The sequence below is a fragment of the Dendrobates tinctorius genome, unplaced genomic scaffold (genome assembly GCF_039654945.1).
Source record: "Dendrobates tinctorius isolate UK_male_01 unplaced genomic scaffold, ASM3965494v1 ptg000143l, whole genome shotgun sequence".
NCBI lineage: Eukaryota > Metazoa > Chordata > Amphibia > Anura > Dendrobatidae > Dendrobates > Dendrobates tinctorius.
Window position 1 is genome coordinate 24,067,835 of NW_027361810.1, and position 26,866 is coordinate 24,094,700.

Here is a 26,866-nt window from a genome sequence, read left to right on the forward strand (position 1 = left end):
CAGCATGAGCCCTTCCCCAATGCACTGGCTGCAGCAAGAGTTTGTCCCAATGCACTGGCCGCAGCACGAGTCCTCCCCAATGCACTGACTGCAGCAAGAGCCCTTCCCAATGCATTGGCTGCAGCAAGAGCATGTCCCAATGCACTGGTAGCAGCAGGAGTCTTCCCTAATGCACTAGCCACAGCAAGAGCCCTTGCCAATGCCCTGGCCGCAGCACGAGCCCTTCCCCAATGCACTGCACGCAGGATGAGCCCTTCTGAATGCATTGGCTGCAGCACAAGCCCTTCCCCAATGCATTGGCACAACACGAGCCCTACCGCAATGCACTGGCAACAGCAAGAATGCTAAGGTTCACCTACTTGGCCATCTCCAAATAAAAAAGGTAGGGGAAAAAAAAGTAACCCTGACTTTCTACAAGATTTCTATATGTCTGTTTGTTTCCAGAATATACATACACTAAAATAAATCTGTACCTTTAACATTAATTTCCTGGTGTACTCTTCCTATTTCTGTTGCTTCAATATTCCAAGTATTTTTAGAGAAGAAAACCAGTAAAAATATGAAAGTTCACTGAGCTAAAAGGGCATCTGTCAGTAGGATTAACCCTCCTAAGCCATCCATATTGACTCGTAGGTCATAGAAAGCTGAATAAAATGATCCCTTGATATCTTTGATCTGATATATTATTCCAAAGAAATCCCCATGTTTTTCTTAATATGTAAATGAGCTGTTAAGATCTATGGGGCAGACATAGATCTCCCCAAGAAACTGCCTCCCGGGCTTATCTTAAATTTAAGGGGATATGTTACCAGTGTGAGACATGTAATAACAGACAGTCCGCTCTCATAATAACACACAGCACACACGCAGGGAAATACCAAGAATGTCTATGATCGGAATATCCTTTTAGAAGTGCGGAAGGAGAGATAGAATTGTAATTTTTGCCTTAAGTACCAAAGTACCCTGCTGGGGGTCATACTGCACTCTGCTCAAATTTAGAGTAAAGTATCTTCCAGATTAGGGGGCACAATGGGTAAATTCTTCTATAAAACCCTTGGAAATATACAGCTCTGGCAAAAATTAAGAGACCACCACATCAAATCCCTGTCATGGGCAGCCCATTCTCCAGAGCTGAACCCCATTGAAAACCTCTGGAATGTAATCAAGAGGAAGATGGACAGTCACAAGCCATCAAACAAAGAAGAACTGCTTACATTTTTTGGACCAGGAGTGGCATAAGGTCACCCAAAAACAGTGTGAGAGACTGGTGGAAAGCAGCCAAGACGCCTGAAAGCTGTGATTAACAATCATGGTTATTCCACAAAATATTGATTTCTGAACTCTTCCTGAGTTAAAACATTAGTATTGTTGTTTCTAAATGATTATGAACTTGCTTTCTTTGCATTATTTGAGGTCTGAAAGCAGTTATTTTTTTTTAAATTTTGACCATTTTTCTTTGTCCGAAAAAAAAAATACAAAATTTATTGCTTGGAAATTCGGAGACTTGTTGTCAGAAGTTTATAGAATAAAAGATCAATTTACAGTTTACTCCAAAATATACCAATAAAGGGAAAAATCAGACAAACTGAAAATATGAAAGTGGTCTCTTAATTTTTGCAGAGCTGTATGTATATGTGTATACAGTTCAAAACAGCAGCGCTAAACTATCACGTAAAACACTCCCAAGTGGTATAAATAGTTACAGGTGCAAAAATGTCTGAAAACCCAACACCCGTATATCCACCGATCTTCATCTGGTTGCAAATTGCACACTGGAGTGCAGGACATTTCCTCTCCGCTAGCGTGACGCGTTGCTCCAATTTTTGCGTCCAGGAATTTTTCTCCGTTGGGGGAAATATTTATTTCTTATTTATATTACTATTGAGTCATTTATCTGGCGTTACGTCACTTTGATACACATTACATTAGTCATTTTAGTTTACCGCTGCTATCTTCCAGTGATTTTGTCCTAGTTCTTACTGGGTTTCTTGATATTGATTATGCCTATATAATTTTTTCCCAACTTTTATTACTAGCTATATATAATATATATATATTTAGTGTCTGGAGATATTACTTTTTGTTTATTGGACATGTTGATAATAAGTAGGAGGAAGCTATATTTTAGGTGTAATGCATTTATGGACAGTTTTTTGGGGGGGTGATATAGACATCAGTAAATGAATAGCTTTGCCATAATGACTAGTAAGTTTTTATTTTCATTGTAGCATATGTCAACGCCAAATAGGGACAACTTTTACTCAAGAACTCAAGTCAAGACCTTGTAAAGAGGCCTCACAAGAGGATACTTTAACTCAAGTGGTGTAATTGTAGTACCGCTATACTCTTGTCTAGAGAGCAATTATATCAAATGGTCTTAGTGTTTGCGTTTTTGAGTCTACGGCTTCCTAGACCTGGGCTGATCTAGAGATAGAACACAACAAACTGACTCTTACCGGGCCGATGACATTGGGAAAGACAAGGACTGTACGTACTACAACACCCAATGCTTTCACTTCCCTGGAAGAAAAGATACCGCCAGAGGCGTCAGCCGCAGCTCACTCCCCACTCTTCATAAAAAAACACATGGGAAATCGTCAAAGATGGCAGCACCCTGGATATGTAGAAACATCGACTATTTGACATCACGCCAGCCTTTCTAGAAAACACCGGCGATTGTCTAAACGCTGTGTCTAACATCATGTCCTCACTATATCTGAAACTGAACCAGTCAAAGACTGAACTTCTTGTGTTTCCTCCCTCTACTAATGTACCTACACCCGACATTGCCATTTCTGTGTGTGGTTCTACTATTACTCCCCAGCAACAGGCCCGCTGTCTTGGGGTCATACTTGATTCCGAGCTTTCCTTTGCCCCCCACATTCGATCCTCGCTCTTGTTATCTGCACCTCAAAAACATTTCTAGAATTTGACATTTTCTTACTTTTGACTCCGCAAAAACTCTTACTGTTTCTCTTATTCATTCTCGTCTCGACTATTGTAACTCTCTTCTAATCGGTCTCCCTCTTACCAAACTCTACCCTCTCCAATCTGTCTTGAATGCTGCAGCCAGGATCATATTCCTCACCAATCGTTACACCGATGCCTCTACCTTGTGCCAGTCATTACACTGGCTACCCATCCACTCCAGAATTCAGTATAAACTTATTACCCTCACCCACAAAGCCCTCCATAGCTCAGCACCACCCTACATCTCCTCCCTTGTTTCAGTATACCACCCTACCCGTGCCCTCCATTCTGCTGATGACCTGAGGTTAGCATCCTTAATAATCAGAACCTTCCACTCCCGTCTCCAAGACTTTACACGTGCCGCGCCAATTCTTTGGAATGCACTTCCCAGGTCAATACGATTAGTCCCCAGTCCCCACAATTTTAAGCGTGTCCTGAAAACGCATTTATTCAGACTGGCCTACCGCCTCAACACATTAACCTAATCTATCCCTGTGTGGCGCAGTCAAAAGTTTTACCATAACCAGGTTCCCCTCATCATGTTCCCACATGCTTTATGCATCTATCATCCCTCTGCATCTGTACTGTCACACACTTAACATTATGGCTGGTCCATACAATCAGGGCAACTGTTACCACCCACCTTTCATGTCTACCTCTTTCCTCATAGACTGTAAGCTTGCGAGCAGGGCCCTCACTCCTCTTGGTATCTGTTATAATCTATGTGATTATTGTTATGCTGTAATGTCTATTGTCTGTACAAATCCCCTCTGAAATGTAAAGTGCTGCGGAATATGTCGGCGCTATAGAAATAAAATTATTATTATTATTTATAAAATTAAGGTGCAAAAATTGTCCAGTTCGTCTGTGCCTACAGGACAACTTTTTTATGGAGCACTAACTTTTTAAAAAAAAAAAGATATAACTTTGCTCAGCAAAAAGCCTTTGAATCCAAAGGACAAGTTGGATTCTGCACTGATTTACAGCAGAAAATTCTGGATAAAATATGCGCATAAGTTTTTGCTGCTGATTTTCCTTCATTCATTATTATTGGTGAAATCTGCAGCAAAAAGTGTAAAAGAATTGACGTGCCGCAGTATTAAATCTGCAAGAAAAAATAGGCAACGTATCATTGAAACTTCACGAATCTCATTCACTTTGTTGGCACTAGCAAACCCTTGAGGTTTTGTGGCAACCCCCCACAAAGACGCAACGAGTGCACGGGACCTTAGACTGATAGGATTAGTATATGTGTCTACAGGGATGGAGCTGGGAATTTCGTTAGGATTAATGGTGACTTCAATGGTGAGAAACACATTCAGATACTTCTCCATCATATAATACCATCCGAACGCATCTGATTGGCTCCAAATTAAGGATTCCGGGCCACAGCTGTATTTTCGGTCAGATTGCGATCCAGCAAAACATCAGGTTGAACTCGGACCAATGTTATTCTATGGTATGAGTTTTTACTGATCCATGAAGGTCAAGGAGTCTGTGTAAAAAAAAAAATGTGTTGCACTCGAAGACATCCAAGTGCAGTTCAGTGGTTTCCAAGCGCTCATCGGCTGAGAGCGATCTGGTGTTTTGTCGGATCGCATTTAGATAAAAAATACAGTCAAGTGCACGAACCCTAAGAAGGACTTATAGTGTAAAGAAGAACGAGGAGTCCTGGAAGTGATGATCCGGCCCCTGCAGAGCCCTGATCTCACATCATCCAGTCTGTCTGGGATCACATGAAGAGACAGAAGTATCAGCACAAGTGACATCCACAGAAGATCTGGGGTTATTTCTTCAAGATGTTTGGAACAACCTCCTGCCAAGTTTTTTTGACAAACTGAGTGCAAGTGACTGAGAAGAAGTGATTCAGGCCAAGTCTGGTGACCAAAATATTGAAGAAATTTAGATTTCTCTTTTGTTCATTCACTTTATAATTTATTAACAGATATATATATATAAAAAAAAAAAAAATAAACTGTTAACACTTCTATTTTTGAAACCTTCTTACTTTGCAGCATTTTTTCCACACCTGCCTAAAACTTTTGCACAGTACTGTATTTATTGTCACCAGATTTCAGTCTTTTATAGGCACTGGTGCAATAATTACATTCACAAAATACTACATAACCTTTAAAAATATATATTTTTGTCTATCGTGACAAATAATAATAATAAAAAAAAAAACACCTGCGGATGAAATTTGTCAGAAGAAATATGGCCTCAATAACCTGAAGCAACTCAAAGATATCTAAGAAAACATCCTGCCTTACCGGTCCTAATGACTGGAATCCACTGAATCTACCGGAACACAAACATGACACAGAGGTTCCGCCGCCGCCGTGGGCTCTGGCCTAGTGTCATCCAGCCCTGTACTGCCCCGGTGAGGGCGAGGACGGGGTAATTTGTCCGGGTGTTTATCATGGTGTCGGCTATTCTCCTTTTTCTATAAACTGTTGTTTACTTTTGAGAATAAAAGATTCTTTTTTCTTTTGTTTGTGAGTGATGAATTTCTGCAGTGCGGAATGTCACCTCTGACCCCAGGTAGCTCTAATGCTTGACACCTTTTTTACGGTCCGCTGTCAGCGCACTCCCCGGCCCCGCAGCACAGCCCGCAGGCCAACATAAATTGCTGATGTTCTTACAAATATCTCTTTTATTGTCACAGCCCCATCCTTCACCGTCCGGCACTCGCTCTGGCAGGCGACACACTTCATGCGCACAGTTAACGCACACACATACAACACGCCGCACACTTTCAACAGGCGCTTCACGAAAAAAAAAAAACAACAACTCGTTTACAACAACGCACACGTCATGCTCGGAATCTGAAAACTTTTGGAAAGAACTCTTTAAAAAAAAAAAAAAAAAATTTCTGATCTTAGCAAATTTTTTTTTTTTTTTTTTTTTGGCTGGGTGAGAAGCCTCCGACAGGGGATGTAAAGAGTAACATTTCTCCTCGCGTAGGGTGCCATTAAATAAAAGGGTCACAAATAGTGATGAGCGAACGTGCTCGGATAAGGTGTTATCTCAGCATGCTCCGGTGCTGACCCTACTGGTCAGAAGACCGCCACTACCTTGGAAAACACACAACACGTTCCCCTTTTTGAGCATTACTATATTGTTTTTGCTCCCCTTAGTTCTTGAGCTCTGTACACACAGTATAAGCGGCACGTCCCCGAACTCTCCAAACACAAAGGGGGCCGAGCGACACTAAATGGAGTTTTCGTGAAGAATAGGACATATAAATATACATATATGTATGTGCTTTATCTCAGCGTCGTGTTTATTCTGCTCTCCGCTTTCCAAACAACGTGTCTCGTTAGACGGTCACGAGTTCACAGGGTGAACGTTATTTTTCAGGGTGTGTGAGAGGACGTGAACTTTAACACAAAAAGTGACATAAGTAAATATTAGCTATTTAATGGTAGTGTCAGCTTTACATAGCGCTAAATGGTATTGTCGCCTTGCAGCGCCCCGGCTCTAACCTGTTTACCCGTCACAAAGCTCTCGGTTCTGCTACATTTACATAAAAGTGATCAAGGGACACCGCGTGTGAAACATCGACAAGAGGGAATAATTCTGCAAGTTGGCTAAAGTGGTTGTATGAGATTCAATATGCAAATTGCTTCTTCAGAGAGGAAGAGGACTTGAACTCTATAGCCCCCCCCCCATTGGAAGCAGCAATCCTACAAGTCACAAGTCACAATGAACCCTTTAACGAGTCTTGCAATATGATTTAGGATAAAAACCAAATCAGAATCTCAATTTGAAGACACAATGTTTCGGCCTATTGGCCCTCATTAGCGCAAAGCATGAGAACTGATTTGGCTAGGCGAGAGGCTCTGGAATGAGGTCTAAGGTAAGGTTTCTCCTTGTGCAGAGTGACATACCAGCTCTGGTTTGTCAAGGTAAGGAGGCTTATTCGCCGCACACATGGTGGGATAGTCTAACAAACAGACAATTCTTGCATGTTTTGCGGCTGTTGAACAGCCGCAGGGACTCGAACATATTTTTCGAGTACGCCGAAGACATTCGGTTAGCACATGAGCATGCTCAGATAACACCTTATCCCAGCACGTTTGCTCATCACTACTAGAGATAGGGATGGTCCTAACCTATTGGGTCACCTTGTCGCGGTAGGATGGCTTGTTTGATCAAAATAGTACTAGCCAAGTCTCCTATGTTATTTTATATGTACTATTACTACAGGGTATATGCTCATTTTGCTTTTCGCAAAGGAATTGATGTAGAAGTTTTATTAGGATTTTATGGCTTTTACTCAGCAGGGAAGGAGCTTTATTTGCAGAACCTGGAAAAGTCCCTTCAAGGAGGTATCATTAGTTGTTTGGGATAAAGCAGTCACAGCCCGATGGACGGCTGAAATTTACAGATCACAAATCTATTTCATGTCCTGAGAAAGGAAATGCGGATGGGATTATAGGGCTGGAATTACACACAGCTCGGGGCTAATCTGGTCACATTATAACTTTCTACAAATTGCCCCATTCTGTAATTCATGTTATGTAAAAAAAAAAACAAAAAACCTACTAACGTAGGAGACGGGCAGAAGAATGCGCCATCGAAGGCTGAAGAGCAGAAAATCGAATATGGGAATCATAAAAGCGTAAAACCACAATATATCATGCCGTAATACACACTATACACTACAGTTCTCAGTAAACCTTGAAAATGTCCCATTTAAACAAGCAGTAAAAAATCTTTTTCAGATCCCCCTAAGGACGTGGCTTTTTATCCCCCTAAAAAACGCAGCATTTTACTGTCTCAGCAAAGTAAATGAGATTTCTGAAATCTCATGCACACGCAGCTTTTATTTTTACTTGCAGATTTAGTTTCAAATTTGCAGCCGGTCAATTCTTTCAGCGCGTTTAGTGTTTTTCACCCATTGAAATGATTGGGGAAAAAAATTTATAAAAATAACACAGGCAAAACAAGTCAAAAATGTGTTTTTTACGCAGTTTTCTTCCTGTCAAGAGACACAATTTTGATGCAGAAATGTTTGCAGCAAATACTTAATTTGTGCATATACCCTTAGAAATTGTGCACATAAGTCTTTTCTCCGGTGCATAGTTGCCAAGTAATTCCAAGCGAGGCGGCTTCAGGGAAAGGCCGGCGATCTTTTTTTTCTGGAGCAACTTCGAGGGTGGTTTTGCGATCGTTTTTCCTATACTTTATATACTATAGCTGGTGATCAGCTCCCTAGCAGAAGCCACCTGAAGGATGGACATGATACTTCTTCAAGGATTTTGAACCCTGAAGTGGTTAAAAGAAGTAACAAAACACTGAACTTGTGCACAGCAATCTTATTTTTAAATTGCTGTGTACTAAATAAAAATACTGAAAAATTAATGTCACTCTCCCCTTTTTCCTCATCCCAAAAAATAAATAAAAATCATATTTGGACTTGCCGCATCTGTAAAAGTCTGAGCAATAAAAACATAAAATTATCTAACGCCGTAAAGAAAAACTAAACGCTTTCTTTTGTACAAACAGGTGCAATAAAAAGTGATCAAAGCATCATAAGTTCCCAAAAATTGTTAGCAACAATCCTTTCTTTTCCGCCATCTGAGATGTAGGCGCAAGGCAGAAATCTGCAGATATAAGGTAGGTGGATGGCCGCTTCTGACGTAAAGTTCCTTTTGGTATAAAGGCTAGAAGCTCAAAATCAAGAGTAGAAAATCCGATCAAAGCGTCAAATCAGTCTGGAAATAAGGACATCTGCCATAACACCGGCCGCCGTGTTTTTGCCCCTGAACCAATCTGAAAAGGATCTTTTCAAGCATTTTTTGTTTAACCAGTGCTAAACAGTCCTCCGAGCTTCCGCTGATGATAATTGCAGTTTGGTTGTAACCATTAAATCAAATAAGAGCCTTGGAGAACGGCTGAAATAACCGATCAGTACCGGTCTACAGGGGTTGGACAAAATAATGGAAACACCTGGAAACATCAACAAAAGTTTGTTTAATATGGTGTAGGTCCACCTTTTGCGGCGATTACAGCCTCAATTCTCCGAGGTATGGATTCATGCAAGGGGTGAATTGTTTCCAAAGGAATTGTAGCCCATTCTTCAGGTAAAACATCCTCCAGTTCTTTGAGCGATGATGGCGGCGGAAATCGACGTCTAACTTGAATCTCTAAAATTGACCATAAATGCTCAATAATGTTGAGGTCTGGGGATTGTGGGGGCCAGATGAGATGCTCAACTTCATTACAATGTTCCTTATGCCATGCTTTAATGATTCTAGCTGTATGAATTGGTGCATTATCATCCTGAAAGATGGCGTTCCCCTCCGGGAACAGTGCTTGAACCATAGGATGCACTTGGTCGCCCAAAATGCCTAAATTATCTCGGCTGTTAATTCTTCCATGAAGGGATATCATTGGCCCGACGGATTTACGCGAAATAGCACCCCAGATCATCACAGAACCTCCGCCATGTTTTACGGTTGGGAGAAGGCAGTCTGGATGGAATGCTTCTTTCGGCAGTCTCCAAATGTACACTCTGCCGGAGGTCGGAAATAGGGTAAACGATGATTCATCTGAGAATATCACGTTTCCACTGCTCGAGGGACCAATTTTGGAGGTTTCTACACCACTCTAAACGCTTGGAAACATTTGCATTGAGAGCAGCGGTTTTCGAATTGCAGCTCTTCCGTGGAATCCAGATTTGTGCAGCTCCTGACGAACAGTTTTCGTGGAAAGTGGGTTCTGTAGGTGTTTATCGAGCTCAGCAGTGATTTTTGGAGCCGTGGTCTTGCGATCCTCTCTCACAATTCGCTTTAGAGTCCGACGGTCACTCTCAGTCAACTTCGACTTTCGGCCGGACCTGTGCTTTGCTGCGGACGTTTTTCCTTCTCTTTCAAATGCAGTCATTACTTTGGAGACAGTACCTCTTGACACGCCAAGCATTCGGGCACTTTCTGTTACACTAGCACCTGCCATACGGGCACCAACAATTTGGCCTCTTTGAAAATCCGAGAGGTCTGCCATTGGCATCAGGTTCACATCAATGTTTTTACAATTCTGCAAAACAAAGTTAATTTACATACACATAACACAAATAATCAACTACAAAACATTACCATATGTCACGGTTTGCATGTTTATAACATGTTCGAAGATTATGATGCCAAAACGTTAGGTGTTTCCATTATTTTGTCCAACCCCTGTATTTGGTAATTTGCCTTCAACTAACTTCACTTGATCTGGTTTACCGCCAATGTATCCGTGAACTGAATGCAATTGGATTGGACTTGTTATTTTTTTACCCCTACTGTGATCAGGTGGCAGGTACTTCTATATATTAGGGGAGGTTTGTATGACTTTTTGCTCAGCCTAAAGCTTTATTCAAACTTCTGGTTTTGAGCCAGAAACAGACAATTTTTCATCATTGCGCTGGATCCGATTTTCATCCATTTTTTGCTGCATGCGTGTTTTATATATACTATTAGGTAACGCAGATTTAATGGACAGAGTCCTTGTTCTAGAGCCACATATTTTGGCCAGAGCAATGAGCATTTACAAATAGTGTCTCTCCCCCTGGAGGAGCTGCAGTGTGTAATACTTCATTTTACCTGTAGGGGTGCTGCAGGAAAACTGAACACTTACTATCAGGTTTCTTTACAGTTGCATCCATCCTAGACAATTTTCTGTGCGCTAAACAGCCGTGATTGATCAGAGTGATTTTAGCAAGCTCTGCGGGTCACCTCGTACTGTGAAATGGTGGAGACATCAAGGGACGGACTTCTACGAGAAGACACCCAATTGGCTAACAAATCTAGATTTACATACTGAAAAGGGGGCATAACTCAGGAACAGAAGAGGCGCAGGAACAAAAGAAAAACATTGCTAAATTCTGGAGAACAGCGGCATTTACATCACGTAAAAATATTACATATTGATTGCAAGGGACAAGTCCTTCTTTAAAGGGAATCTGTCACCCCCCGGGACATATATGGCCTATTAATATGGGCATACAGGTAATAGAGATGTTAGACTAGTCCTACCTATCTGCCTCATATTAATGGTCTTGTTGCGGAGAAATCTTATTTTTATTCCTTATGCTAATGATTTCTTCCAGGCTCTGAAGCATACAGTGCCTGTAAGAAATCCCTGCCTCCTGTCTTCATTGTAATACTACCCCTTCTCGTGAACATCAGTTGTGGCGCCGAATCCCACGCCTGCACTCCCTCAAAAATCCATAACTCTTCCTGCCTTCTATAAACACTGCATTCAGGGATTTTCTGCGCAGGTGCCGGTGACTACCGCTCCAGTGACCACCGGTGTGTGTGCCGATAAGGTGCTCTCCCCACTTCCTCCCTGCATAGTCATCGCTATGTACACATGGGTTCCTAGCAATGACTATGCAGGGAGGAAGTGGAGAGTGCAGCTTATCAGAGCGCACGCTGGAGGTCACAGTGAGTCGCCGCCGCCTGTGCAGAAAATCCCTAAATTCAGTGCCCATAGAAGGGAGGAAGAGGTGTGGATTTTTGAGGGAGTGCAGGGCACAGGAGCGGGATTCAGGCACTATAACTGACGCTGATGGGAGGAGGTAGTATGAGATTTCTTATAAGCACCACACGTCTCGAAGAAATCATTAGCATAAGGAAATAAAATAAGATTTCTTATTAACAAGACCATTAATATGAGGCGTACAGGTAGGACTAGTGTAACATTTCTATTACCTGTATGCCCATAATAACAGGTCATATACGTCCCGGGGAGAGACAGATTCCCTTTAAATATATTGTCTTAAAAAGCTTAAAGTTGAAATATTTGGATAAATTAATTTGTAATCTATAATTTTCCAAACTATGGAGGAATCCACACAATAAAAAATGTAAATTAAGGGGAATCGACTAGAACGAGTTCTCAAAAATTACAGCAGCCCGACATGAATAAAACATAGATCTTCCGCGAGAGCTTACCTGTCGTGGGTCAGTTCATCTAAAACTACAAAGCGTGCGATTTAGGGCATTACTGCCGGGACATCTGGTGTTGAATGACACCTCAATTCGGAAGAAAAAAAAAAGGATCTGGAAATCAAGATGGAAGACAAGAAAGGATGCAGTCTCTTCGAATAAGGACCTCTGACCTTGTTTTATAAGATGCCTTTTTATAGCAGAGTCTATGGGCAGAGGGGAGATAATGGCTCCTTCACAGCTCACGAGCCCTTGAATGATGCTGGCTGCCATCCCGAATACTTAACTCAAAAGAACTGTATGAATAGATATTATTTGGAGTCGATTCCCAGTGTGCGAGATCAGCCCGATAAATCAGAGGTTAAGTTAGTTTATGTAATCTGGGAAATAATCCACTCTGCAGTTTTTTTTTTTTATAGACAATACAAAAAATATATTAAATGTTTATAAATTAACACAATCTACATAAAAATGAAAAAGAAAAATTCCTTCTACCATTGTCCTCTTAGGCAAAATAAATAAAAACAAAAATAATCAAATTTTTTTTTATTAAATTAAAAATATATATTTTTTTATTAAATTAAAAAAAATGAAAAAATAATTAAGTGAAACTATGAAATAATTCACTGTGAAGTTTTGCAATAAAGTATACATACTGAAGAAAATTATATAAAAAATAATTTTTAAGTTATTAATTTCAGTTAGATGCAGAAATCTTTGGACAGTGACCGAGCCTTCGTGATTTCAGCTCTGCAGCCGCTATTTTTATTTTTTTTATTTAAAATGAAACAACTAAGAAGCTACTGAAGTGAAGATTTTCAGATTTACAGTAATTAAAAGGATTGAACAAAAATCTGTGAAACGATTAGGAATTGAGACCATTTTTCTACAACGCTTCCACATTTCAGGGGCTCAAAAGTAATTGGACAAATTAACTTTGCCATAAATAAAATGTGCATTTTTAATACTTTGTAGGGAATCCTTTGCAGCAATGACAGCCTGAAGTCTGGAAGTTGTGGACGTCACCATCGCCAGGTTTCCTCCTCTGTGAGACTTTGCCATCTTTACAGCAGTGACTTCAGTCCTTGTTTGTGGGTCTTTCCTGCCTCACGTTTTGTCTTCACCATGTGAAATTCTGCTCAATGGGCTGAGATCTGGTGAGGACTCGGCCATTGCAGAATATTCCTCTTCTTTCGCAGGATGTTTTGGGTCATTGTTCATCTGTCCTGTGAAGCGTCGTCCAATCAACCTTGCTGCATTTGGTAGAATCTGAGCAGAAATTATCGCCCCGTACACACAGGATTTATCCATCCTCAGTCACATTATCAATAACCACCGATGCCATTGGAAGCCATGCCTGTCCGCGCCATCACACCGCCTCCACCATGCGTTACAGAGGGTGTGGTGTGCCGAGGATCATGAACCGTTCCAAGCCTTCTCCAGACTTTCTTCTTCCCATCATTCTGGTACAGGTTGACCTTAGTTTTGCTTTTCCAGAACTATGCGGCTTCTATAGATGGTTTTTAGTAAAGTCTAATCTGGCCTATTTTTCAGGAGGATATGGTTTGCACCTCTGTATTTGCTCTCATGAAGTCTTCTCTTTATGGGAGACTTAGATACTGAGACACCGATGTTCTAGAGAACATTCTTCACTTAGGTGGATGCTGTGAAGGTTTTTCTTCACCATGGAAAGGATTCCGCAATCATCCACCACGGTTGTCTCCCATGGACATCTAGGCCTCTTCGAGTTCCCGTATCACCAGTGCGCTCTTTCTTTTGCGGAATGTACCAAATTGTTGATTTGGCCGCTACTAACAATTCTCCTATTCTCCTATTCTCCTAAATCCACACCGAAAACGCCTGAAAATAAGTGCATTTATACGGTTTGATAAGCTTCGAGCATCTTGGGACTATTAGACTTACTTTAGTCCACTAAACAACACCAAACTGTGGTACAATTTCAGCACATGAGGCCACACTTATTTCTTCTTCCACTTAATGGATGGGCAACAATCATCTTTCCAACCATGTTGGAAAATGTCTCTGAAGCCAGGTCATTTTACTGTAGGGAGAGGAGGTGAGCTGTGACATCTATTGTGAATGGTGGATCCTGTGTTGTCTACTGTATATAGTGGTATCAGTCATTGTATAGGAGGAGGTGAGCTGTGATCAACTATTGTGTATACTGGATCCTATGTTATCTACTGCATATAGAGGTGTTATCAGTCATTGGAGAGGAGGAGGAGGTGAGCTGTGACATCACTTATTGTGAATGGTGGATCTTGTGTTATCTACTGTATACAGAGGTGATGTCAATCAGAGAGGAGGTGTTGTCGTTTGTTGTTTCATTACAAACTGAAGGCGTAAATAATTAATAAAAAATCCCATATAATTGAAAAACACTTTTTTACTAAGGATCGTATTTGAGATTCACATATTTTACAAGCAGTAAGAGAGAGACCCATAACAAAATTTACAGCGATCATTCTTTAATCGGTGCTCCTGATAAATAAATGATAGGTTTAATGTTAAATACATTTGCACAGTTCCTCACGCGCTCTCCCCTTTTCACGAGTCAGAGAGACAAAGTATCAAGTATAGAGGTAATGGCTGGATGGTAAAGCTCCGCTTTAGCGCTCCCCTAACTTCCTCAAGATGTCACTCCCAGCTGGGGCATTGGTGAATATACTGCCCACCACCGCGTGCGTTCCCCAGACGTTGTGGCGGATCACTTTACAGCAGCCCAGGTCCTCCACTCGGAATCCAAGATGTCGATAACGTTCATCGGTTTCGTAGAGAGTGTTGTTTGTGTAAGGTCCAAAGTACTGAAGGAAACGAGAACAAGTGTAAAAACACAACGCGGAGGAGAGCCGCAGATAAAGGTCGCATATGCAGATAGCTTGTCATGATACCAAGGGTCTGCAGAAGCCCCTCGTGCCGGTCATTACTAAACGCCTGTGAATGCCGGCTCATGGCCAACGTTCATAGGAGACCATGATTTCTGCTATACACAGTAGTGCTGAAGCCCTGCCATGTACAGCACAGGAGATTGGACGATCACAGCATCAAGTCCCCTAAGGGGACTAATAAATACAGTAAAAAGTGAAAAGAAAGATTTTAAAAAATATGAAAAGAATTTTAGATCCCCCCTTTTTTTTGCCCTACTGAAAATAAAACGATGAAAAAAATTACACATATTTGATATCGTTGCGTTCAGAAATGTCTGATCTATCAAAATATAAAAAATTAATCAGATCGGTAAATGGCGTAACGAGAAAAAAAAAAATTAAACACCAGAATCAAGTTTTTTTGGCCACCACAACATTGGAATAAGAGGAGACCAAAATATTTTATCTTCCCTGAAATGGTATCAATAAAAACGTCAGCTCAGGGTGCAAAAAAATAAGCCCTCACCCAGCCCCACATCATGAAAAATGGAAAGGCTACAAGTTTCAAAAACTGGCTACAAACGCAAAAGCTTTTTTTTTTTTTTTCACAATTTAAATAAAAAATAAAGTATGCTTGTTTGGTATCTGCGCACTCGCACGGACCTGGAGAATAATGGCAGGTCCGTTTTACCATATAGTAAACATTGGAAATAAACAAATAAAAAAACAATTGTGGAATTGTACTTTCATTTAGCAATATTTCCGCACTTAAATTTTTTTTTCCCAATTTACACTATATGGTAAAATCAATGGCGCCATTCAAAAGTGCAACTTGTCCCAGAAAAAAAAAACAAGCCCTCATACGGCCATATTGACGGAAATATATAAAAGAAGTTATGACTCTTGGAAGAAGGGGCGGAAAAAAACAAAAACGAAAAAAATAGAAGATGGTTGTGGCATGAAGGAATTAAAGGCGTTGTCTGAACTTCTGATAAAAGATTTTGGAATCCTGACAGTGTGCGGTGCACACGCCTTCAGGATTCTCCAGTGTTGCTGGTGGTCACAAGTATGCGATCATTAGTACTGTAGCCAGTCACGTCTAGTTGAAATGTGACCGGAAGTATATACATCACATATGACCTCCCTCTCTCACCGGCAATATTGGTGAATCCTGACAGCGTGGACACCGCACGCTGTTAGGATTCATAAGCCTGCAGTCATACTGCAGACTTATCAGAAGACTGGAAAACCCCTTAAAGCAATTGCCCAATATATTGGTGCATTTAAATGGGTTTTCTGTTTTTGTTAAAGAAAAAAAAAATGGCTACAAATAAAATATGTTTTTCACTGTTCTCCATGTTCATTAGTACTGATCTCAGCGCATGTGCACAAAGCCGTCAGCCTGACGTGTGCATGCGTCGTACACATACCAATGTAGCCCGCCCGCCCTGATACGGGACGTCATTGAGGACATCCTGTTGACAGCGCGGTGCTAGGTGTCCTGAAAAGCTCAGAACAACAATTGTCCGGATGACGTGATATTATCATGGCTGGATCAAAACAGGAGAGCGAGGACGTCTGACTGCACACCAGAAAATTTGGAAGGAGCCGCTCACTGTAAGGTCAGTGGATTACAAAAAGTGGGGAACTTTTAAAGGAGAGAAGTCTGCTTGCAAACAGCCCCTTTAATTAGGGAGGCTGTCATGCTAGCTAGGATCTTCTCTCTTCGGCTCCCTTTCCCCTCTCACACCGTGTAATCTCAGAGATGAGAGATTGCAGCTGCATCTGCCCCCTCCACGCTTTCTACAGTAACATTGTTTAAATTGGCAACAACAAAAAGAACATGTGAGAACGTGGGGTAAAACTGGTTGTATTGTCACTTACCGCCAGTCCTGATGATGGGTCAATGAAGTCCGCCCAGTATCCTTCTGATCTTAGGGCGAAGCAGATTTCTTTGGCACCATTAATAAACTAGAAAATGGGGAAAAGAAAACAAATTAATTACCCGTCAGCCAGCAAAGCATACATGTAAAATGTCTATTCTCGCAGTATCGGCAGCAGGACGCTTGGTGTCAGGGCCGCCCAGGAGACAAGGTATAAAGCACAGAGTAAATATCACCCAGAACAGTAACCAGTGAGAAATAAAGCAACCGACGCGATTACACCTGATCATACAACATGTAGTCAAAATTCACTGCTGGAAGCTTTCCCAGACTTGTGGTTTTACTTGGCGTGAGAGACAAGATGATGAACACTTTATGCCTTGGAATTAAGTAATAGAGTATCTTGTACGGGTCACAGGAACTTCACTCTCCACATTAAAGTAGTCATAAAAATGTATGAAAATGTCACGTCCATGTGGAGTAATTGTGTATCTGTTTTTTTTTTCATAGCATCTGTGTCAACCTATGTGTCCCCATGGAAACAAACCACAAGCAAACTTTGTGCAGAGGCACAGTCACTGGGCGGTCCTCCCCCCCGGAGAGGCACAGTCACTGGGCGGTCCTCCCCCCGGAGAGGCACAGTCACTGGGCGGTCCTCCCTCCAGAGAGGCACAGTCACTGAGCGGTCCTCCCCCCGGAGAGGCACAGTCACTGAGCGGTCCTCCCTCCAGAGAGGCACAGTCACTGGGCGGTCCTCCCCCCCGGAGAGGCACAGTCACTGGGCGGTCCTCCCCCCCGGAGAGGCACAGTCACTGGGCGGTCCTCCCCCCCCGGAGAGGCACAGTCACTGGGCGGTCCTCCCCCCGGAGAGGCACAGTCACTGGGCGGTCCTCCCCCCCGGCGAGGCACAGTCACTGGGCGGACCTCCCCCCCGGAGAGGCACAGTCACTGGGCGGTCCTCCCCCTGGAGAGGCACAGTCACTGGGCGGTCCTCCCCCTGGAGAGGCACAATCACTGGGCGGTGCTCCCCCTGGAGAGGCACAGTCACTGGGAGGTGCTCCCCATTGGAGAGGCACAGTCACTGGGAGGTGCTCCCCATTGGAGAGGCACAGTCACTGGGCAGTCCTCCCCCTGGAGAAGCACAGTCACTGGGCGGTCCTCCCCCTGGAGAGGCACAGTCACTGGGCGGTCCTCCCCCTGGAGAGGCACAGTCACTGGGCGGTCCTCCCCCTGGAGAGGCACAGTCACTGGGCGGTCCTCCCCCTGGAGAGGCACAGTCACTGGGCGGTCCTCCTCCTGGAGAGGCACAGTCACTGGGCGGTCCTCCCCCTGGAGAGGCACAGTCACTGGGCGGTCCTCATGACTGCCAGATCAGACTACACTGGGATTAACTGTAGTCTGTAACCATGGAGACACATCGCTCTGAATCAGAGCTGTATAGCCACAATGATAGACATTTTATTAAGATCATTTGCAAACTGGTTTCATTGCCAATACATTTGAACTAGACAAAATATAAGCTTGTGAGGGTGCACATTCTTTAAAGGGGTTGACCGGGCTTTTCACATAATCTCAGTGCATATCTGGGCTGCAAAATGTTGACAATAAGTAATTTACCTTCTGTGGCCAGTCTGCACTGTTTCCAAGATATGATCTCTTGCTTGTAATAAAACGTCCGGGAGGTGTGTTCTGGCATTGAAATGAGAACTGGTCATTTCCTCCTCACTAGTTTCACTTTCCATAGATCACTGTTCAGCGTGTGTCTGGGGGAGGAGCAGCTGGGTGGCTCTGCTCTCTGCACTGAGGCTGCTAGAGGGGGAGGATTTGTAACTGTGTGATGAGGTCTTCTTCATGTGGTTGGGGGAGGGCCTGTTGCTATGGAGGGTGGGGTTGTTGCTATAGAGGGCATGTTTTTAGTACAGTAGGAGGAAACGACCAGTTCTCATTTCAATGCCAGAACACACCGCCCCTGGACGTTTTTCTTACAAGCAAGAGCTGATATCTTGTAAACCGTGCAGACTGGCCACAGAAGGTAAATTACTTATTGTCAGCATTCTGCAGCCCAGATGTGCACTGAGATTATGTGAAAAGCCCGGACAACCCCTTTAATTATTTGACCAGTTGTCAGATGAACGAGGCAAAAACTCCTCCTCCCTAAACTTACAAATTTTGGAGCAGCAAATAGCACAGCTGAAGTCAATGATTGATGCATAATCTAAGTGGAGTAACAGGTCTAAAATCTTCCTATGTTATTACAGGCTTTGGCAGTTACTGTGCCTGTCCACCATGTTTTACACTGCATCCCTGCCTATTCAGATTATCTTCTGTGTATAAGCACAAGCTCAGCACACAGGAAGCAAATAATAACATCTTATATAAAATATCTATCCCTACCTCCTATATACTTGGATGGAGAGGGCAATCCCGGAGAAGAGCTGAGTGTACACCCTGACAATATGGATTAATCTGCGCTCTCTAGATCTATGTCGACAGTCACTTAATAAACACATTAACTCACGTGACGCAAGTGCAGCGGGTCCGGCGCTGCTGTAACGTGGCCTCATTATGTGGTGAAGCCTCCGCTCTGGGAAACCTCGCCGCAGAGGTTACGTCTAACAAGCAGGACACAATCGCTGCTGCTAGATTGGAGCCGACAGGGAGGTGATGAGCTGAGAAATATGACAATTAATGCAGAATTAGACCACATTACAGCAGCAAAATGCAACAGACCAGAACGCGCCCCAGAGACAGGTCGCCAGCGAAACAAAAGGGGCTTCAACCGGGGATCTCACTTCATGCCGATGCTGCAAATAGTTTCTAGATAGAATATTTCAGAGAATAAAATGTCCAGAGCAAAAAGACACAGATGCCCTGAGGGGGGATTCATAGAGAACACAATGCACCGGGAACCTCCTGAGGGGGGCTTCATAGAGAACACAATGCACCGGGAAACTCCTGAGGGGGGCTTCATAGAGAACACAATGCACAGGGAACCTCCTGAGGGGGGCTTCATAGAGAACACAATGCACCTGGAGCCTCCTGAGGGGGGCTTCATAGAGAACACAATGCACCGGGAGCCTCCTGAGGGGGGCTTCATAGAGAACACAATACATCGGGAGCCTCCTGAGGGGGGCTTCATAGAGAACACAATGCACCGGGAGCCTCCTGAGGGGGGCTTCATAGAGAACACAATGCACCTGGAGCCTCCTGAGGGGGGCTTCATAGAGAACACAATGCACCGGGAGCCTCCTGAGGGGGGCTTCATAGAGAACACAATGCACCGGGAGCCTCCTGAGGGGGGCTTCATAGAGAACACGATACATCGGGAGCCTCCTGAGGGGGGCTTCATAGAGAACACAAAACATCGGGAACCTCCTGAGGGGGGCTTCATAGAGAACACAATGCACCTGGAGCCTCCTGAGGGGGGCTTCATAGAGAACACAATACACCGGGAGCCTCCTGAGGGGGCTTCATAGAGAACACAATGCACCGGGAGCCTCCTGAGGGGGGCTTCATAGAGAACACAATACATCGGGAGCCTCCTGAGGGGGGCTTCATACAGAACACAATGCACCAGGTGTCTCCTGAGGGGGGCTTCATAGAGAACACAATGCACCGGGAGCCTCCTGAGGGGGGCTTCATAGAGAACACAATGCACCGGGAGCCTCCTGAGGGGGGCTTCATAGAGAACACAATACACCGGGAGCCTCCTGAGGGGGGCTTCATAGAGAACACAATGCACCGGGAGCCTCCTGAGGGGGCTCATAGAGAACACAAAACATCGGGAGCCTCCTGAGGGGGGGCTTCATAGAGAACACAATGCACCGGGAGCCTCCTGAGGGGGGATTCATAGAGAACACAATACATCGGGAGCCTCCTGAGGGGGGCTTCATAGAGAACACAATGCACCGGGAGCCTCCTGAGGGGGGATTCATAGAGAACACAATGCACCGGGAGCCTCCTGAGGGGGGCTTCATAGAGAACACAATGCACCGGGAGCCTCCTGAGGGGGATTTATAGAGAACACAATGCACCGGGAGCCTCCTGAGGGGGATTCATAGAGAACACAATACATCGGGAGCCTCCTGAGGGGGGGCTTCATAGAGAACACAATGCACCGGGAGCCTCCTGAGGGGGCTTCATAGAGAACACAATACATCGGGAGCCTCCTGAGGGGGGCTTCATAGAGAACACAATGCACCGGGAGCCTCCTGAGGGGGGCTTCATAGAGAACACAATGCACCGGGAGCCTCCTGAGGGGGGCTTCATAGAGAACACAATACATCGGGAGCCTCCTGAGGGGGGCTTCATAGAGAACACAAAACATCGGGAGCCTCCTGAGGGGGGCTTCATAGAGAACACAATACATCGGGAGCCTCCTGAGGGGGGTTTCATAGAGAACACAAAACATCGGGAGCCTCCTGAGGGGGGCTTCATACAGAACACAATGCACCGGGAGCCTCCTGAGGGGGCTTCATAGAGAACACAATGCACCAGGTGTCTCCTGAGGGGGGCTTCATAGAGAACACAATGCACCAGGAGCCTCCTGAGGGGGGCTTCATAGAGAACACAATACATCGGGAGCCTCCTGAGGGGGGCTTCATACAGAACACAATGCACCAGGTGCCTCCTGAGGGGGGCTTCATAGAGAACACAATGCACCGGGAGCCTCCTGAGGGGGGCTTCATAGAGAACACAATGCACCGGGAGCCTCCTGAGGGGGGCTTCATAGAGAACACAATACACCGGGAGCCTCCTGAGGGGGGCTTCATAGAGAACACAATGCACCGGGAGCCTCCTGAGGGGGCTCATAGAGAACACAAAACATCGGGAGCCTCCTGAGGGGGGGCTTCATAGAGAACACAAAACATCGGGAGCCTCCTGAGGGGGGGCTTCATAGAGAACACAATGCACCGGGAGCCTCCTGAGGGGGGATTCATAGAGAACACAATACATCGGGAGCCTCCTGAGGGGGGCTTCATAGAGAACACAATGCACCGGGAGCCTCCTGAGGGGGGATTCATAGAGAACACAATGCACCGGGAGCCTCCTGAGGGGGGCTTCATAGAGAACACAATGCACCGGGAGCCTCCTGAGGGGGATTTATAGAGAACACAATGCACCGGGAGCCTCCTGAGGGGGATTCATAGAGAACACAATATATCGGGAGCCTCCTGAGGGGGGGCTTCATAGAGAACACAATGCACCGGGAGCCTCCTGAGGGGGCTTCATAGAGAACACAATACATCGGGAGCCTCCTGAGGGGGGCTTCATAGAGAACACAATGCACCGGGAGCCTCCTGAGGGGGGCTTCATAGAGAACACAATGCACCGGGAGCCTCCTGAGGGGGGCTTCATAGAGAACACAATACATCGGGAGCCTCCTGAGGGGGGCTTCATAGAGAACACAAAACATCGGGAGCCTCCTGAGGGGGGCTTCATAGAGAACACAATACATCGGGAGCCTCCTGAGGGGGGTTTCATAGAGAACACAAAACATCGGGAGCCTCCTGAGGGGGGCTTCATACAGAACACAATGCACCAGGTGTCTCCTGAGGGGGGCTTCATAGAGAACACAATGCACCAGGAGCCTCCTGAGGGGGGATTCATAGAGAACACAATGCATCGGGAGCCTCCTGAGGGGGGATTCATAGAGAACACAATGCACCGGTAGCCTCCTGAGGGGGGCTTCATAGAGAACACAATGCACCGGGAGCCTCCTGAGGGGGGCTTCATAGAGAACACAATGCACCGGGAGCCTCCTGAGGGGGGCTTCATAGAGAACACAATACATCGGGAGCCTCCTGAGGGGGGCCTCATAGAGAACACAATGCACCGGGAGCCTCCTGAGGGGGGCTTCATAGAGAACACAATGCATCGGGAGCCTCCTGAGGGGGGCCTCATAGAGAACACAATGCACCGGGAGCCTCCTGAGGGGGGCTTCATAGAGAACACAACACATCGGGAGCCTCCTGAGGGGGGCTTCATAGAGAACACAATACATCGGGAGCCTCCTGAGGGGGGCTTCATAGAGAACACAATACATCGGGAGCCTCCTGAGGGGGGCTTCATAGAGAACACAATGCACCTGGAGCCTCCTGAGGGGGGCTTCATAGAGAACACAATGCATCGGGAGCCTCCTGAGGGGGGCTTCATAGAGAACACAATACATCGGGAGCCTCCTGAGGGGGGCTTCATAGAGAACACAATGCACCGGGAGCCTCCTGAGGGGGCTTCATAGAGAACACAATGCATCGGGAGCCTCCTGAGGGGGTCTTCATAGAGAACACAATACATCAGGAGCCTCCTGAGGGGGGCCTCATAGAGAACACAATGCACCAGAAGCCTCCTGAGGGGGGCTTCATAGAGAACACAATGCATCGGGAGCCTCCTGAGGGGGGATTCATAGAGAACACAATGCACGGGAGCCTCCTGAGGGGGGCTTCATAGAGAACACAATGCACCTGGAGCCTCCTGAGGGGGGCTTCATAGAGAACACAATGCATCGGGAGCCTCCTGAGGGGGGATTCATAGAGAACACAATGCACGGGAGCCTCCTGAGGGGGGCTTCATAGAGAACACAATGCACCGGGAGCCTCCTGAGGGGGTTTCATAGAGAACACAATACATCGGGAGCCTCCTGAGGGGGTTTCATAGAGAACACAATGCACCGGGAGCCTCCTGAGGGGGGCTTCATAGAGAACACAATGCATCGGGAGCCTCCTGAGGGGGGCTTCATAGAGAACACAATGCACGAGAGCCTCCTGAGGGGGGCTTCATAGAGAACACAATGCATCGGGAGCCTCCTGAGGGGGGCTTCATAGAGAACACAATGCACGAGAGCCTCCTGAGGGGGGCTTCATAGAGAACACAATGCACCGGGAGCCTCCTGAGGGGGTTTCATAGAGAACACAATGCATCGGGAGCCTCCTGAGGGGGGCTTCATAGAGAACACAATGCACGAGAGCCTCCTGAGGGGGGCTTCATAGAGAACACAATGCACCGGGAGCCTCCTGAGGGGGTTTCATAGAGAACACAATGCATCGGGAGCCTCCTGAGGGGGGCTTCATAGAGAACACAATGCACGAGAGCCTCCTGAGGGGGGCTTCATAGAGAACACAATGCACGAGAGCCTCCTGAGGGGGTTTCATAGAGAACACAATGCATCGGGAGCCTCCTGAGGGGGGCTTCATAGAGAACACAATGCACGAGAGCCTCCTGAGGGGGGCTTCATAGAGAACACAATGCACCGGGAGCCTCCTGAGGGGGTTTCATAGAGAACACAATACATCGGGAGCCTCCTGAGGGGGTTTCATAGAGAACACAATACACCGGGAGCCTCCTGAGGGGGGCTTCATAGAGACCACAATGCATCGGGAGCCTCCTGAGGGGGGCTTCATAGAGAACACAATGCACGAGAGCCTCCTGAGGGGGGCTTCATAGAGAACACAAAACATCGGGAGCCTCCTGAGGGGGGCTTCATAGAGAACACAATGCACCGGGAGCCTCCTGAGGGGGGCTTCATAGAGAACACAATGCACCGGGAGCCTCCTGAGGGGGGCTTCATAGAGAACACAATGCACCTGGAGCCTCCTGAGGGGGGCTTCATAGAGAACACAATGCATCGGGAGCCTCCTGAGGGGGGCTTCATAGAGAACACAATGCACCGGGAGCCTCCTGAGGGGGGATTCATAGAGAACACAATACACCGGGAGCCTCCTGAGGGGGGCTTCATAGAGACCACAATGCATCGGGAGCCTCCTGAGGGGGGCTTCATAGAGAACACAATGCACCTGGAGTCTCCTGAGGGGGGCTTCATAGAGAACACAATGCATCGGGAGCCTCCTGAGGGGGGATTCATAGAGAACACAATGCACGGGAGCCTCCTGAGGGGGGATTCATAGAGAACACAATGCACCGGGAGCCTCCTGAGGGGGCTTCATAGAGAACACAAAACATCGGGAGCATCCTGAGGGGGGCTTCATAGAGAACACAAAACATCGGGAGCCTCCTGAGGGGGCTTCATAGAGAACACAATGCACCGGGAGCCTCCTGAGGGGGGCTTCATAGAGAACACAATGCACCTGGAGCCTCCTGAGGGGGGCTTCATAGAGAACACAATGCACGGGAGCCTCCTGAGGGGGGCTTCATAGAGAACACAATGCACCGGGAGCCTCCTGAGGGGGGCTTCATAGAGAACACAATGCACCTGGAGCCTCCTGAGGGGGGCTTCATAGAGAACACAATGCACGGGAGCCTCCTGAGGGGGGCTTCATAGAGAACACAATGCACCGGGAGCCTCCTGAGGGGGGATTCATAGAGACCACAATGCACGGGAGCCTCCTGAGGGGGGCTTCATAGAGAACACAATGCATCGGGAGCCTCCTGAGGGGGGATTCATAGAGACCACAATGCACGGGAGCCTCCTGAGGGGGCTTCATAGAGAACACAATGCACCGGGAGCCTCCTGAGGGGGGCTTCATAGAGAACACAATGCACCTGGAGCCTCCTGAGGGGGGCTTCATAGAGAACACAATGCACGGGAGCCTCCTGAGGGGGGCTTCATAGAGAACACAATGCACCGGGAGCCTCCTGAGGGGGGCTTCATAGAGAACACAATGCACCTGGAGCCTCCTGAGGGGGGCTTCATAGAGAACACAATGCACGGGAGCCTCCTGAGGGGGGCTTCATAGAGAACACAATGCACCGGGAGCCTCCTGAGGGGGGCTTCATAGAGAACACAATGCACCTGGAGCCTCCTGAGGGGGGCTTCATAGAGAACACAATGCACGGGAGCCTCCTGAGGGGGGCTTCATAGAGAACACAATGCACCGGGAGCCTCCTGAGGGGGGATTCATAGAGACCACAATGCACGGGAGCCTCCTGAGGGGGGCTTCATAGAGAACACAATGCATCGGGAGCCTCCTGAGGGGGGATTCATAGAGACCACAATGCACGGGAGCCTCCTGAGGGGGGCTTCATAGAGAACACAATGCATCGGGAGCCTCCTGAGGGGGGATTCATAGAGAACACAATGCACGGGAGCCTCCTGAGGGGGGCTTCATAGAGAACACAATGCACCGGGAGCCTCCTGAGGGGGGCTTCAGAGAACACAATGCACCTGGAGCCTCCTGAGGGGGGCTTCATAGAGAACACAATGCATCGGGAGCCTCCTGAGGGGGGATTCATAGAGACCACAATGCATCGGGAGCCTCCTGAGGGGGGATTCATAGAGAACACAATGCACCGGGAGCCTCCTGAGGGGGGCTTCATAGAGAACACAATGCACCGGGAGCCTCCTGAGGGGGGCTTCATAGAGAACACAATGCACCGGGAGCCTCCTGAGGGGGGCTTCATAGAGAACACAATGCATCGGGAGCCTCCTGAGGGGGGCTTCATAGAGAACACAATGCACCGGGAGCCTCCTGAGGGGGGATTCATAGAGAACACAATGCACCGGGAGCCTCCTGAGGGGGGATTCATAGAGAACACAATGCACCGGGAGCCTCCTGAGGGGGGCTTCATAGAGAACACAATGCATCGGGAGCCTCCTGAGGGGGGCTTCATAGAGAACACAATGCACCGGGAGCCTCCTGAGGGGGGATTCATAGAGAACACAATGCACCGGGAGCCTCCTGAGGGGGGCTTCATAGAGAACACAATGCACCGGGAGCCTCCTGAGGGGGTTTCATAGAGAACACAATACATCGGGAGCCTCCTGAGGGGGGATTCATAGAGAACACAATGCACCTGGAGCCTCCTGAGGGGGGCTTCATAGAGAACACAATGCACCGGGAGCCTCCTGAGGGGGGATTCATAGAGACCACAATGCATCGGGAGCCTCCTGAGGGGGGCTTCATAGAGAACACAATGCACCGGGAGCCTCCTGAGGGGGGATTCATAGAGACCACAATGCATTGGGAGCCTCCTGAGGGGGGATTCATAGAGAACACAATGCACCTGGAGCCTCCTGAGGGGGGCTTCATAGAGAACACAATGCATCGGGAGCCTCCTGAGGGGGGATTCATAGAGAACACAATGCACCTGGAGCCTCCTGAGGGGGGATTCATAGAGAACACAATGCACCGGGAGCCTCCTGAGGGGGGCTTCATAGAGAACACAATGCACCGGGAGCCTCCTGAGGGGGGATTCATAGAGACCACAATGCACCTGGAGCCTCCTGAGG

At 46.5% G+C, this 26,866-nt stretch overlaps 1 protein-coding gene across 1 annotated transcript in view; it reads right to left on the reverse strand.

The window, feature by feature from the left end:
• Window positions 1-14,298: 14,298 nt before the first annotated feature.
• The window catches only part of MMADHC (metabolism of cobalamin associated D), a 33,348-nt gene continuing 20,780 nt past the window's right edge, over window positions 14,299-26,866 (reverse strand). Inside the window, exons 7-8 of the mRNA XM_073545598.1 lie at window positions 16,682-16,768; window positions 14,299-14,734 (exon numbers count right to left, since the gene is read on the reverse strand). Coding sequence (XP_073401699.1) covers window positions 14,540-14,734; window positions 16,682-16,768 — 282 coding nt within the window. The 3' untranslated portion in view covers window positions 14,299-14,539. The remainder of the gene's footprint in view (window positions 14,735-16,681; window positions 16,769-26,866) is intronic.